This window comes from Atractosteus spatula, chromosome 22, assembly GCF_055471065.1.
Source record: "Atractosteus spatula isolate fAtrSpa1 chromosome 22, fAtrSpa1.hap1, whole genome shotgun sequence".
In the NCBI taxonomy this organism is placed as follows: domain Eukaryota; kingdom Metazoa; phylum Chordata; class Actinopteri; order Semionotiformes; family Lepisosteidae; genus Atractosteus; species Atractosteus spatula.
Window position 1 is genome coordinate 14470098 of NC_142727.1, and position 12566 is coordinate 14482663.

The 12566-nt window shown below is 43.3% G+C and overlaps 1 protein-coding gene across 1 annotated transcript in view; it reads left to right on the top strand.

The window, feature by feature from the left end:
* LOC148816852 (roundabout homolog 2-like) overlaps nucleotides 1-12566 on the top strand; it is an 87472-nt gene that overhangs the window by 20682 nt on the left and 54224 nt on the right. The window contains exon 2 of the mRNA XM_088939630.1: nucleotides 80-406. Within this exon, the coding sequence (XP_088795756.1) occupies nucleotides 80-406 (327 nt within the window). The remainder of the gene's footprint in view (nucleotides 1-79; nucleotides 407-12566) is intronic.

Sequence of the window (12566 nt, forward strand, 5' to 3'; positions counted from 1 at the left end):
AACAACCGCCCGGTCTAGGGCGTCAACGAGCGACCGCCTTTAACCTAGAGACCCTTCCCCCCCCCCTCTCGCCCGGCAGGCTCCCGCCTGCGGCTCGAAGACGCGCCCCCCCACATCGTGGAGCACCCCTCGGACCTGATCGTGTCCAAGGGCGAGCCGGCCACGCTCAACTGCAAGGCGGAGGGCCGGCCGGCCCCCACGGTGGAGTGGTACAAGGACGGCGAGCGCGTGGAGACGGACCGCGACGACCCCCGCTCCCACCGCATGCTGCTGCCCAGCGGCTCGCTCTTCTTCCTGCGCATCATCCACGGCCGGCGCAGCAAGCCCGACGAGGGCGTCTACGTCTGCGTGGCCCGCAACTACCTGGGGGAGGCCGTGAGCCGTAACGCCTCACTGGAAGTCGCCAGTAGGTCCACCGCCGCCCTCGTTCCTCTCCCGGTTCTCGCTTGGCCGGGGGGCCCTGTGGAAGGCTGCGCTTTCCCCCTCTGCTCTGTATGGCATTTGTCTTCCACTTAGGATCTGAAGGGTCCTGCGTGCTCCCACTGTGCACGAGTCCGCTAGAGTGTGGTAGCACTGTGGTCCTTATGTTAGACGCTGTCGGGCCTGGAGCTCGGCCCCGTTCCTTTAGAGCTCAGTGCGGGGAGACCCCCCGCTGGATGGGACAGCCACTGCGGTTTGGGCCAGGTGAGTACTGGTGCTCATTTAGCTGGACGAGCTGGTGCAAAGGGGGTGAAGCATCTTGTTCCAGAGACAGCACCGGGGGGCCCATTTGGGACCTCCCTCTGGCTATGTGTTCCACAGCCCTAAACATTTTAAGGAAATATTGCAGGATATGTAAACTCACGTACAGTGGTCAGGTGTGGTGTCACAGCAGTGGGAAACTATAGGATAAAAGTACCCGATTCCTTTGCAGATTTGCATATTGTAAGGATAAATTGGGTTTCACCCAGAGCAGAATTAATAGACTATACACTTAAGTCTACATTTTGAGGGGAGCAGATAAGTTCCTTATTGATTTATATGACACAGATGTTTTCAGAACGTTCCAGTTCCGAATGATCTGTTGATCAGGCCTCTAATATTAAATCAGTGATTTAATGTAGTGATATCAGTAATAGTATATTAGTGTAGATCCCTAAGGAAGGATTTCAGTTATTTTCTGCAAGACTAATCAGTAGAATTCTAAACTTGGAAGTTATGCTGTTTCCTGGGAATTACAATATGCATTGTCCTCAAAATTAGAATATGCATGTTGCATGAAAAGACATAATCTAGCATCTGGAATGCAGACAGAGCAAGGAGAGTAAGACCTGAGTACAGGCTGCCTTTATTTATAACTTATTTATCTAAATGGCAGTAGTTCAGATACACATAAGCTTTCATCTTCTTGTTATTTATATCTGTGTTTTAAGTGCTGTCAGAGTAGATAAGAAAAGGACAGACAAGCAAAGGATCACAAATAAAAAGCATTTTCCATTTGCAGTTTTAGGCATCACCCAGAGCAGGTTGCAGTGGTCTTGTACATAGAGCACTGCCTGTGTCATCACTGCCACCCCTATATACTTTTCACTGCTGGCCAGCTGTGCTGGGCTGTAAGAAGTGATGTTTCCACTGTTTGTCATACTGTCTGGCTGCCTTGCTGTCTGTTTCTCGCTGGCCTGTCCCTGCATCACAGGAACTTCATCACCAGCTTAGCAGGGAGCTGTTTGCTTGGGCTGTAAACCAACAGGGGGAACATAAGAACAGTTGCAAATAATAATAATTACAAATAATAGCCCTGTGTTGCTATTAACCAATTGGATCAGGAATGTCAGACAGAGGTGCAGAGACAGGACAGAACAGATCGCTCATCTTTTAAACTTAATGACAAGATGATAAACTAAAAGCCAACTTAGGAGACTTTGCAGCAGTGATTGAAATCACAGAACAGAGATGATTAATCTACAGTCTGTTTTGTTTTTGTTTCGCGGCACTGACTTTAGAAAATTATGTTTATGACTGTGTGTAGCCCAGCAATTTGTTTTTAATACCTACATTTTAATGTCTAAATTAGCTGTTTTGTAATTAAAAATTGTAAACAGTAAATTAAGTGAGCTTAGGTTTGTTACTAAGCTTTCTTAATGAATTACCCTAAATGTAATTGCAAAATATAATGGTACTTTTAAAATACAGATTTTAATATTAAATACAGAATACTTAATGTAAACTATTTTAATTATATGTACTGAAGATTTATTTAAATTTAATTAAAAGACAAGTAGATTAATGAAAAATAGAACTAAGAATGAATGTTTGTTTATGTTATTAAGGGTGGCTAGGTTTGAAATCCGTAGTTAGCGGGTCATAGAAAAAACAGTATTTATGGTCTTTTGATTATTAATAAATTATACATAAAATATTTTAAATTTGTTTTCCAGATCAAATCTGTAACACTGGCAAGCTCCTTATTCCTTACTCCTTACTCCTAATTATGCAAACAATTTATCAGTGTTAAAGGAAGTGTTAAATTTCTATAATCCTTTAATAGAACTATCACAGAATATTTCTATATATATCTCTCAATATATAGTATATATATACATTATAATAGAAATGTGAATATTAAAATTATATTCTAACCCATGCCCTCTACATCATGTTGCCACAAGAAACTTCCAACTTTGATCATGCATGAAAAAGAAAGCAGAGAGCATTTTTTAACGGGGCACTAGTCTCTCTCCCTCTGGCATAGACATCTTTGCTCAGGTGTCAGTCCCTGGCAGAGATACACCAGATCTGAAGGTACCCTCATCTTTCACTTATCACTGCCAATGGCTTTCTGCTGTCTTTGACACAGAGGCCAAGCTATTGTCTGTGCTAATGGCTTCATGCAGACAGAGAGCCTGGTATAAATGCAGAGTAAGGATCTCTCTTGTAGGCGAGCCCAGAAACACTCGCAACAGATGTGTTGTCCTTGGGAACACAGTTGCTGAGGAGAAAGTGCTACAGCGAGAGAGGACACTCAATCCCAGAATAACTACTGACAAAACTGAGCCTGGCTTGGCTTCATTATATCACTGTGTTGCGGGATTTGAAATGGAGAAATGCTGACAAAGGCATTCAACAAGGATGCTAAAAAAACTGGATGCAAGTTGCATTTCTAATCATGGAGTAATCTTACGTAAAGAGTATTTGCAACTATAGTACCGACTGTAGTACAATATTTTATTACTTACTGTGCTGTAAGCTGTTTTCATTTCCACAGAGAATAATGCATTAGACAAGCCCAATTGAAACCGTACTCACAGTTGCAGTTATAGTTGAGGTAAAAGTACAAGCCAGGTTGTCTTAACTCGCCAGAACCTACCCAATTCACACCCTGGAAGGGGATGAACCCTCAAAAGGATAAACTTTTGAACTTTGTAAATGAATACCTTGCATCAGTCTAGATTGTAGCTCCTTTTCTTTTATGAGGGCATCTGTGTTTCAGGCTTTTGTCCAGAATTTTGTTTGTTGGGTCTCTCTGAATGGTAGGGTCTTTCAGATGTCTTGGGGTTTGCCTCAGTTTGTCAAAGGCTTCACAGGTGCCTCTTGGGAGAGGTAAACAACGTAACTGGCTACAGGTAAATATCGGACTATCTGTTCTGATTGTAGCCATAGGAACCTTATTTTAGGTGGCCGGGGTTAATGGTGAGTGATAAGGAGATGCAGTGAAGCATGGTGAGTAAGCTTTTAGCTGGACATAAAAGGTCAGAGAAGAGCAGCACAGAGACATGAGGTCACCTTGTTTCTGGGCCTTTTGGTGTCTTACAGCTAGGCCACCCCTCTTATTCTCAAATCTCTCAGGTCTCGTCCTTGTGACCTTTTTTCCCTTTGTTCCTTACTTTTAACTCTGTTGTTGTTATGTATTCTTGGTTTCTAGAGTGAACGTTTGACAAAATGACTTGACTTTGATTTTGGCCCGTCTTTCCATATCTTCAGATAGACATCCAATGGAGCAGCCCGTTGCTCTACTCCTGATCTACCCTCCAGGGCGACAGCATTCACTCCAACTGTCATTTTCTGTTCCTCTTGCGTTTTCCAGGGCTGTGAGTACCTGCAAGCCCTCCTGTGTGTTTCTGTCACCCCTCATATCCCACTCCGACGCTAACAAGAGCTTCCGCAGAAATGCTCGAGAGGAGCGTTTAAAATCAGGACTTTGAACGTGATGAAGCCCGAGCTTCTGCATTAAACAGCAAGGCTTGATTGAGGCGTTACGTCAGCCCCGTCCGAGTGCCAGCTGCCCAGCAGGGCTGTGTCTGCCAGGGCACTGAGATGCGTTGAGCTGGTTCCTTGTGCCAGCTGCCCCCCCCCCCCCGCACGCCAGCGGGGTGTTTTTTGGAGAGGGAGACTGAATGGACTGCGTCCATTTGCTAGCAGGGTGTGGGGTGGCCAGGGCTGCTTAATGAAAACCAGATTCCCTGGCATTTGCCCTCTTTGCCAGCATGGTGTGTGAGTTTAGGGATTACCTCAAATATTCCCCTCTGGTGCCAGCCCGGGATTATATTCATTGTGGCCTGAGGATATCCGAGCTGCGCTGCCTGTTTCAGCAACCCGCCTTGGATCTGAAAATGCAAGAGATGTTTTTGGACCTCTCCTTCTCCAAGGAACTGCACTCTGCCAGGCGCGTGTTTGTTTTACTCTCTATCCTCTGAATTCGTACGAAGGGCCTTGTCATATACAGTATCTGTACAGCTAAATCTAGCACTGTGAGCATGTGTAGGGTGCACCATCTGGAAAAATCAGAAAAGACAGTAAGGCCATGGTTTCTAAGCTTGTGAAGCTCACATGAAGGCAAAAGTGCAGAAGAACCACATTATAATAGCATTTTGATTATAGTAGTTAGACTTCACATTTTGGATGCAACAGTAATGACTTTTCAAGCCAAAAAATGACTTTATTTAAAAAAAAAATAAGATAAGACTTCAAGTGAAGTAACAGGAGAGTTTTATACAGCAAGAAAACACTTGTCAATCAGTGAGGTTTCCAAACAAAAATACTATCCATATTTGATTAATCGTCTCAAGGTTATGCCAAATTGTTTGATGGAGTAATGTAAATGTTCCAAATAAAATGATACAACATTACTATAAACGAACGAGTAAGAGATTGGTTCTGTGCTGAAAAGTGAAACCTGAACAAAGTCCCAAAGGTGACACTTCCTTTGTTTTACTTTTCAAAGCATCACATCTTCAGTGTACCTTTATTTCTATCAGTTAGTGAAGAAAATGAAGCGTGGGTGTATTGAGGCAAAACATTATCACAAAGTGTACATATATCATGTAACTGCAGAATGAACGTGGAATTCCTCTGCAGCTCGTGCACTGAAGCAGCTCCACACTCTCACCTCGTCACTATTATTGTATTCAGCTTTAGTGTCATTGCTCTGTGAAAAAAAAATGAGTAATAATAACATGGTTTCCTTGGCAGAAATGCTGTCTAGTTTTTTATTCCGCACTTTAATTCACATTTTACAGGTGAGAGGTTGGATATAAAAAATAGATCCAGTTGGAGCTGGCTTGCGTCTATAAATCATACTGTTGATAGCTCTCCCATAGCTTTGTAGTAATCAGCAGTTTTGAGTCCAATTCAATTTTCTAGCGTTATCTAGATATTTTTTGTCAGAAATGTTGGGTGCCAGACTAGATGAAAGCAGCAATTTAGAAGTGTATCGGATTACACAAATGCATACATAAAATAATAAACAAAGTTGGCAATGTTGAAGAGAGGACTTGTTTTATCTTTAACATCAAAACCGATCAATGAAAACTATTGTAGTAGTGCCTTATTCCTCTGTGCCAAAGTTCTCCTTCCAGGGGGACTTTCTGTTTTATGTTACCAAAGACCCATGTTTATCAAGAGTGTGCCCCCCCCCGTAAAAAAAATAGCAGATATGGTTGCTATTTCATGTGTCGCATATTTCCCTGTAGAGACAGGGGAAGCTGAGAAATAGATGGATTTCAGGCTGGGGCGCCTAGGGTAACTGAAGTCGCATAGACCCCCAGCATGAAGGTCATCTGGAGGTCAGGTCTCGTTTCCAGGGGAACAGGTGAGGTAGGGGTGGCAGCTGTCTTGGAGAATGCTGGGAATGAACAGGTGAAAAGGAAGATCTGACGTTGCCTTATCCTGTTGTGTGACGGGGCCCTGAGCCAACTTTCTCACCCTGCTCCTTAATCCTGCTTGCTGTTCTCGGTAACAGCTGAATAACAACCCCGCTCTGCATAAAAAGCGGGTTTGTAGGCTTGTGGATTAGTTAAGGGGCATAACAGATTAGGGGACACAAAGTCTTTCAATAAAACAGCTAATCTGAGGTTTGATGTTGTGTTATTGACTCCAACATTCCTCACTGTCAGTCGATAGTGTTTGTAATTTTGACACCACTGGGCTCGTTACCTTTTATTACTGTAAAACTGTTGGTCGGACTTAATATGAGGCAGATAGTGAAACATTTCTTAAAATATGCTCAGCTAAATATATGCTCTCTTAATATAAGATCTGGGCAGTGTGAATAAAATGGAAACCTATTAAAGTGTTTACATTTAGGCTGAACCATGTCTTTATCCACGTTCTACACAGACATTTCTGCTAGGAAGGCAGATTTATACTGCAGCCCCAATCTGCGCAGAGCTAAAAATAATGAAGTATTCAGGAGGCGATGTCCTCTTTTTCTTTCCTCAATAATAAAGAATATCAGAAAAAAAAACTTGAATTCCCATGTTGAAAAAGCTGTTCTGTGTTTCCTATTGCTTGCACCCATCAGAAAGTCTGGTTCGCAGGGCCAGAGGTACCACCATGCACGCAAACTTTGAAAGTTCCTCCACGACATACTTTAACCAATGAGCTAATAATTTGCTTTTATTACTCCAACTTCCAAAAACTGGAGAAAGGAGCAAAAAGAAGATGAGGGAGCTGTGTCCACTGGTGACTTTTTCCTGCCGTCCAGTCTTGTATTAGTAGGCTAATAAGAAAAGCCTGCCCCTTGGTTGCCGACCTCGCTGTGATTAATGAATTAATTAGACCTGGTTTGAAGTTAATGAGCCTGTGGCTGACGCCACTGTCCATGTTGCTTGAGGGTGAAGGAAGGGTTTGTGGGGGGAAGAGGAGACACAGTTTTCTTGACAACAGGTGGTGGAAGGAAGAGCTTTAGAAGTGCCCCTGGGTTAATGAGGGCTCTGTGCATCTGTGTGGCTTTTGTGTGACTAAAATTTACAGCATGGATGACACTGCACTGAGAACAATGGCCCTCTGGTCTGTCCGTTGTGACTAATCGTGTTACATTAACGCTATAGATCTGCACTACTTATGGTGACAGAGCGATATTTAATAAGCTTTATCTATTCATCTCTTTGACAAACTGTCTGAGGGACAGCATGGCTTGAAAGAGGAATGGATCTGTTTTTAGTGTTTGCAGCATAACCAGAAAGAAATTTCTTAGAGGATTAATTGCACCACTTCTGGTCCTTTAGTGTTTCAGACATGTATTTTAGAATGTGGTAATAGTGCACCTCACATTTCCACCTAAATAAGGTACTATCCTATGTCCTAATACAAAGTAGTAATGCATATGGTCAAGTGATTAGCACGATAATGCTTAATCGTTTTTGATTAAGGGTCAGAAATGGTGCATGCAGCCCAGGTATTGTTTTTGGAATATTCCATCTGTCAGCTTGTCTGGTATGTGCTGTTTAATTGACATAAGCAACATTTGCTTTGTGGTGGCAGAAGCAGCCGATTTGTGATATTTTGAAACTTCAAAATGGTTTCTGTAAGTCAAGTCCTTGGAGTTCCTCTGTCGTTCGTGTTTGGTTTCAGTGGCCCCTTCCCGGTGTTGTTGGAGTTGGCTGAAGGTGTCCGTGGTCGGTGGCTCCTGCCGCTACACTGACGTGGTGTATTCTATTACATTATCGTAAGATACTTCAGCAATAAGGAATGGCGGGAGAATGGGAGTTTAAATCTGGATCTCGCTCTACCAGCCTCAGCAGCAGGAGGTTGTGAGAAGAGCTTTAGTAGCATTTAGCATGCTATGAAAGCACTGCCACTTTTATCTGTTTTGGCCACCTACATTTATGGAGCTAGGAACTGTGTGTGACTACACAGCCGTGCACTTCATTATCTTATTGTTAAATGGATTAAATTAGCCTTAATGAAAGAGCTAAGATATGAATCCAAGTAACTAGGTAGGAGGTTTGATATTGAGAATTTCCGGCTCTTGTCCAGTCTTTTATCGCGCTCCGCACACTGAACTAGGTGAAATTGTCTTCCAGTTCACCGTTCTTTCCTGGGCCGTTTCTCTTTTCGTCCCCCGTCACTTCTCCCAGGCGATGTTTTCCGATCGTAGCTGGTGATGACTTGATCCCTGTTGAAGCTCTCTTTATGAACCTCTGCCGCGCGCGCTGCCGAATGGAAGTGGACTCCCAGCAAGAGGCCCTTGGCTCCCGGTAGAGTGCGGACGGGACGGGCGGCCTGCTGGCAGGAGTGCTGGGCGCTGAAAAGCGGGAATGTGGAAGGAGAATGCTCCGTGACTCCAGGGGTGATTGATTCCCAGCGTCACGTGCCTGAAAACTTGGCAGTCCGGCCTCGTGGGGAGGGGAGGGGGGCGGTTTGTGGTAGAAGGGGAGTGAGTGTTGCTACTGTGCCAGCCTCATGGATTTCTGACCCGACAGGCAGTACGAGACCGGGCCGTGGGCCAGGCTAGCATGCAAATCAGCATGTGTGAATTGGGAATGCTGTGCTGCTCTAGGGCATCTGATACAGGTCCCTTCCAGCCTTGAGTATAACCCAGTCAGACCTGCCGTTCACAGAGGCGGTAGCTGAAGAAGCTTTCCTAGGCCGTGCTCTGGAGCGGCGCCTGGTGCTGTCAGTAGTGTGTTTTTTTACAAATCCATGAAACCCAAGAGCACACCCACTACGTTTTAGGAAGCGGTGATGCAGCTTTCCTTTGCTGTCTCATGCTGCTGACGGCAGGGACCAAAATAGTCGGGAGATTTGCACCGCCACAGATCCATTGATAAATATGCATAACTCAATGGCATCCACGGCGCAAGTGTGGAGCTGTGTCTGTTTTGAAGTGTTGTGCTCTGTGGTGTTAATAACTGTGGGAGGGGAAAGACAACACTACACAGTATGGAGTGATTTTCATACATCAACACAACTCTATTATACACTCCTAGTGCATTTATCCGGGAAACAGAAAGGAACATCGGTACTGTGCATCTGGAAGTTTCTGACCTCCGATGGTATATTTCTTAGGCATTCCTGAAATTCCCGCGAAGAACTGTTTCACTTCGCTGCCCTTTACAACCTTCTAATTTTAAAGCCATGTTTACATATAACTTGTCAAGCAAGACTTTGCAGTTGTCTCTGAGTAATGCCAGAGAGCAGTTCATTCCTTCACACGCAGGTCTTCCGTGAACAAAAGTAAATTGCTTTAATCCCCCTGTTTAAGAGGTTCTGAGAGATTGTATCTTGTCTGCCCGGTAGCAAGGTGTGTCCAGACTGAGGAGTTTGGGGGCAGGACTGTTTAGCTGCGATATGTCTCACTGGATTTGATTTGAAATCTGTTCATTAGTTTCGGTTCAGATATGTGGGTTTTCATAAAGGGTGACCCGAGGACACGTGGGAATAGAATTGGGAAGATTAATGAATGCACTGAACTGTATAGGAAAGCAGTGTAGAGTAGTGATTAAGGCTCTGGCCTTGTATTTGGAAGGTCTTGGGTTCAAATCTCCAAGTGAGTCACTGCTGTTATACCCTTGAGTAATATACTTTACCTCCTGCATGACGGTGCCCTGCTGCAAGAATGGGTCCACGTGTTAATGGCCTTGAATAAAAGGATTAGTCCACTAGATAACTATCGATAAATAAATAATTTTTCAAATATAGGTGACAGAACTCAAATTTTTTGTCAGGGCTCCAAGTTAACAACGTTGAAGACTTGGTAAGGTTGGTGTGCATAAAACAAAATTGAAAATATAAAAGATTTGCGACTCGTGCTTTTCATGACAATTGTTGGTCGATCAGTGGTATTCAGCCATTTTCTTTCCTTCATTTCTTTTTTCATACTGAGCTGTGACTTAGTACCATATGCAGAATGGGCCAGAGAACTGGACCTAAATACTCCAGGATAGGACCGTCCTCCTACCCACGCTCACCTGATTATAAAAAAACCCTGTGCATTTTCCCCTAAATGCAATGAATGTGGACTATTACTAGATTAAAGTAATCCTCTTTCTGCACAGACAATTGCTCTATTAGCTCGTACACTGCGCGGCCACACGCACAGGATTAGACCACCTCTGTAATGGGCTTACTGCTGCTCCGCTCTGCATACAAAAGAACAATAGCCGGGGCCATAGGGCTCCCTCAGCCCTGTCATGAATATTGCAGGCTTTTCTGGTTTTTGTCCCCTTTTGTTCTTTATTGATTTGTTTTGCTGGGCCTTCTGTCCTGTAGGCCAGGGGTGTCCACAGTTTACACACACTGACTAGGCCCACATGGCACATGGTAGGATGGTATTGGAGAATCAGAGAGTTCAGGCTCTTTCTAAATGTCATCCAGTCTCTTTCCTTGTTTCCCCTCTTCTTTTCAAATTAATCGAATGCGTTTAATTGCCTCTCTTTGGCTTATCCCATTCGAAAAACCTAACCTCAATATTCCCTCCTTTACTCCTTCCGGGAAACTGGATTGATCCTCACTAGTTCATCACGTATTAAACGTACAGAGAACGGAATGCTCTTTCCACATCCCGCCATGAGAGCTTCTGTGTGCTGCCAGTGCTTGCACAGTCCCACACTTTCAATTGTAGAAATAAAAGCACAGAATCCCAGACAAATACGTTTGCCCATTCGCACTCTCTCCACTAGATTTTTTTTCTTTCAATAAAGTTGGAATTAGTCAATCTGCAGTATTTTAGTTTTTTTATGTTTCTTAGAAAATTTGAGTTATGTCCCTCAAATGCTAAAAGATTTAAGAGGATAAAGGGGTTTGCATTGTAAAAAAAATTGTTTTCAAGATATTATCTACACATATCTGTGATTGTTTTAAGTATTTTTGGAAATTCATTTTTTTTGCCTAGATATTAATTTACATTTTTTGTTACTTAGTGCAAAACTGAACTTTTAGTGAGCTGAAAAATGTGTTTTTTCTGTCATAGTCCCAAAATAAATTTAATACTTTGCCTACAGTGACAGTCATTAGTGAGAAATTCTTTCCCTTATGATTTTTTAATCTGCAGTTGATTGCAATTTGGAATTCAATGTTTGTTGACAATTTATAGAGGACACACGGGTTAAAAACAGTCCATCAAAAGGATTATTTATATCTGTCCTGAAATCATGCCATAAAACAGCAGTGTCTACAATCTGTAACGTAATCAGAGATAATTCTACAAGAAGTCCTACAAGAAACACAGTGTAAGTAAGAAAAGAAAAAAACTATAAATGGTTATTATTTTATTTACACATACATAGATCATCTAGAAGAAACATCATCTTTTTGTTGCAAAATAAGAGAATTCTGCAGTAAAAAAACCTTGTTGGCAAAGAAAAGGCTGAACTTGGATAGTCTTTCCCTCTGCACTGGGGACAGCAAGCAGTGCACGTATTGCACAGGGCTGTCGGAAAGTCATTAATACAGTCCCTGGCAAAGTTTAAAACCTGGCTGTTCTTAAGCTTTCTACTGGATATCTATCTCTAGACAGAGTGTATGACCTGACTGGCAGTGCAAGCAACAATGTCTGGGCCCTTGTCACAACAGGGATATTAATTTTTCACAGAGCAGAGGCACCACATGCTGGAAAGGTGGAGGGTTTAACCCCAGACTTGCACAGTCAGGATCTCTCTAATGAGGACGTCTGGGTAATTATCTCTGATAGATTAGCTGCAAGAAGGACACTTCTAGGTATGCATTCCTGATGGCGAGAGATTAAAACTTGTAAAGCCCAGAGATCTCTAAAGGCTTAGTGTTCTTCCTGGCTTGGTTTTCATCAGCTCAGAGAGCTTTGGTGTAAAGTTTGGCAAAATGATCCCCGGTAGAATGTGAGCAGGATGATTGCTCAGAGGTTTCTGACAGCCTCCCCTCAGGCCTGAAATATGGGTGACTTTCAGGGGTTATGTTTGAAGCAGGTGCACTGAAAGGGTATGGGTTGCTCGAGGCTTTGAAACAAGGCTTCAAACGTGGGCTTTTGGACTTCAACTGAGCTCCCCTTAGGCCCCTAGAAGCAGGACTAGTTTTTGACAAGCCCACTCAGAGACCACAGATCACTGGGGCTCAATAATGAGCCTCAGCTCCCACTAAGCACATGTGACTTGTCAGTACGACAAAGTGTAATTTATTATTTTCAATTTTCAGGCCTGTCATGCTGGGGTTTTTAAGGTGTAAAAGATGGCCATGTTGGGGGTTTCTGGTCAGTTAAAGCCACAGAAAGCCCAGAAATGAGGACTCATCTGTCTCCTTCCTGCATCTTCACTGGGCATCTGTTGTCTGTGCGGTCGATTTTGTTGTTGCGATCAGGCCTCATTTCTGTCGTTAATTTCTCTAATTTATAGAGG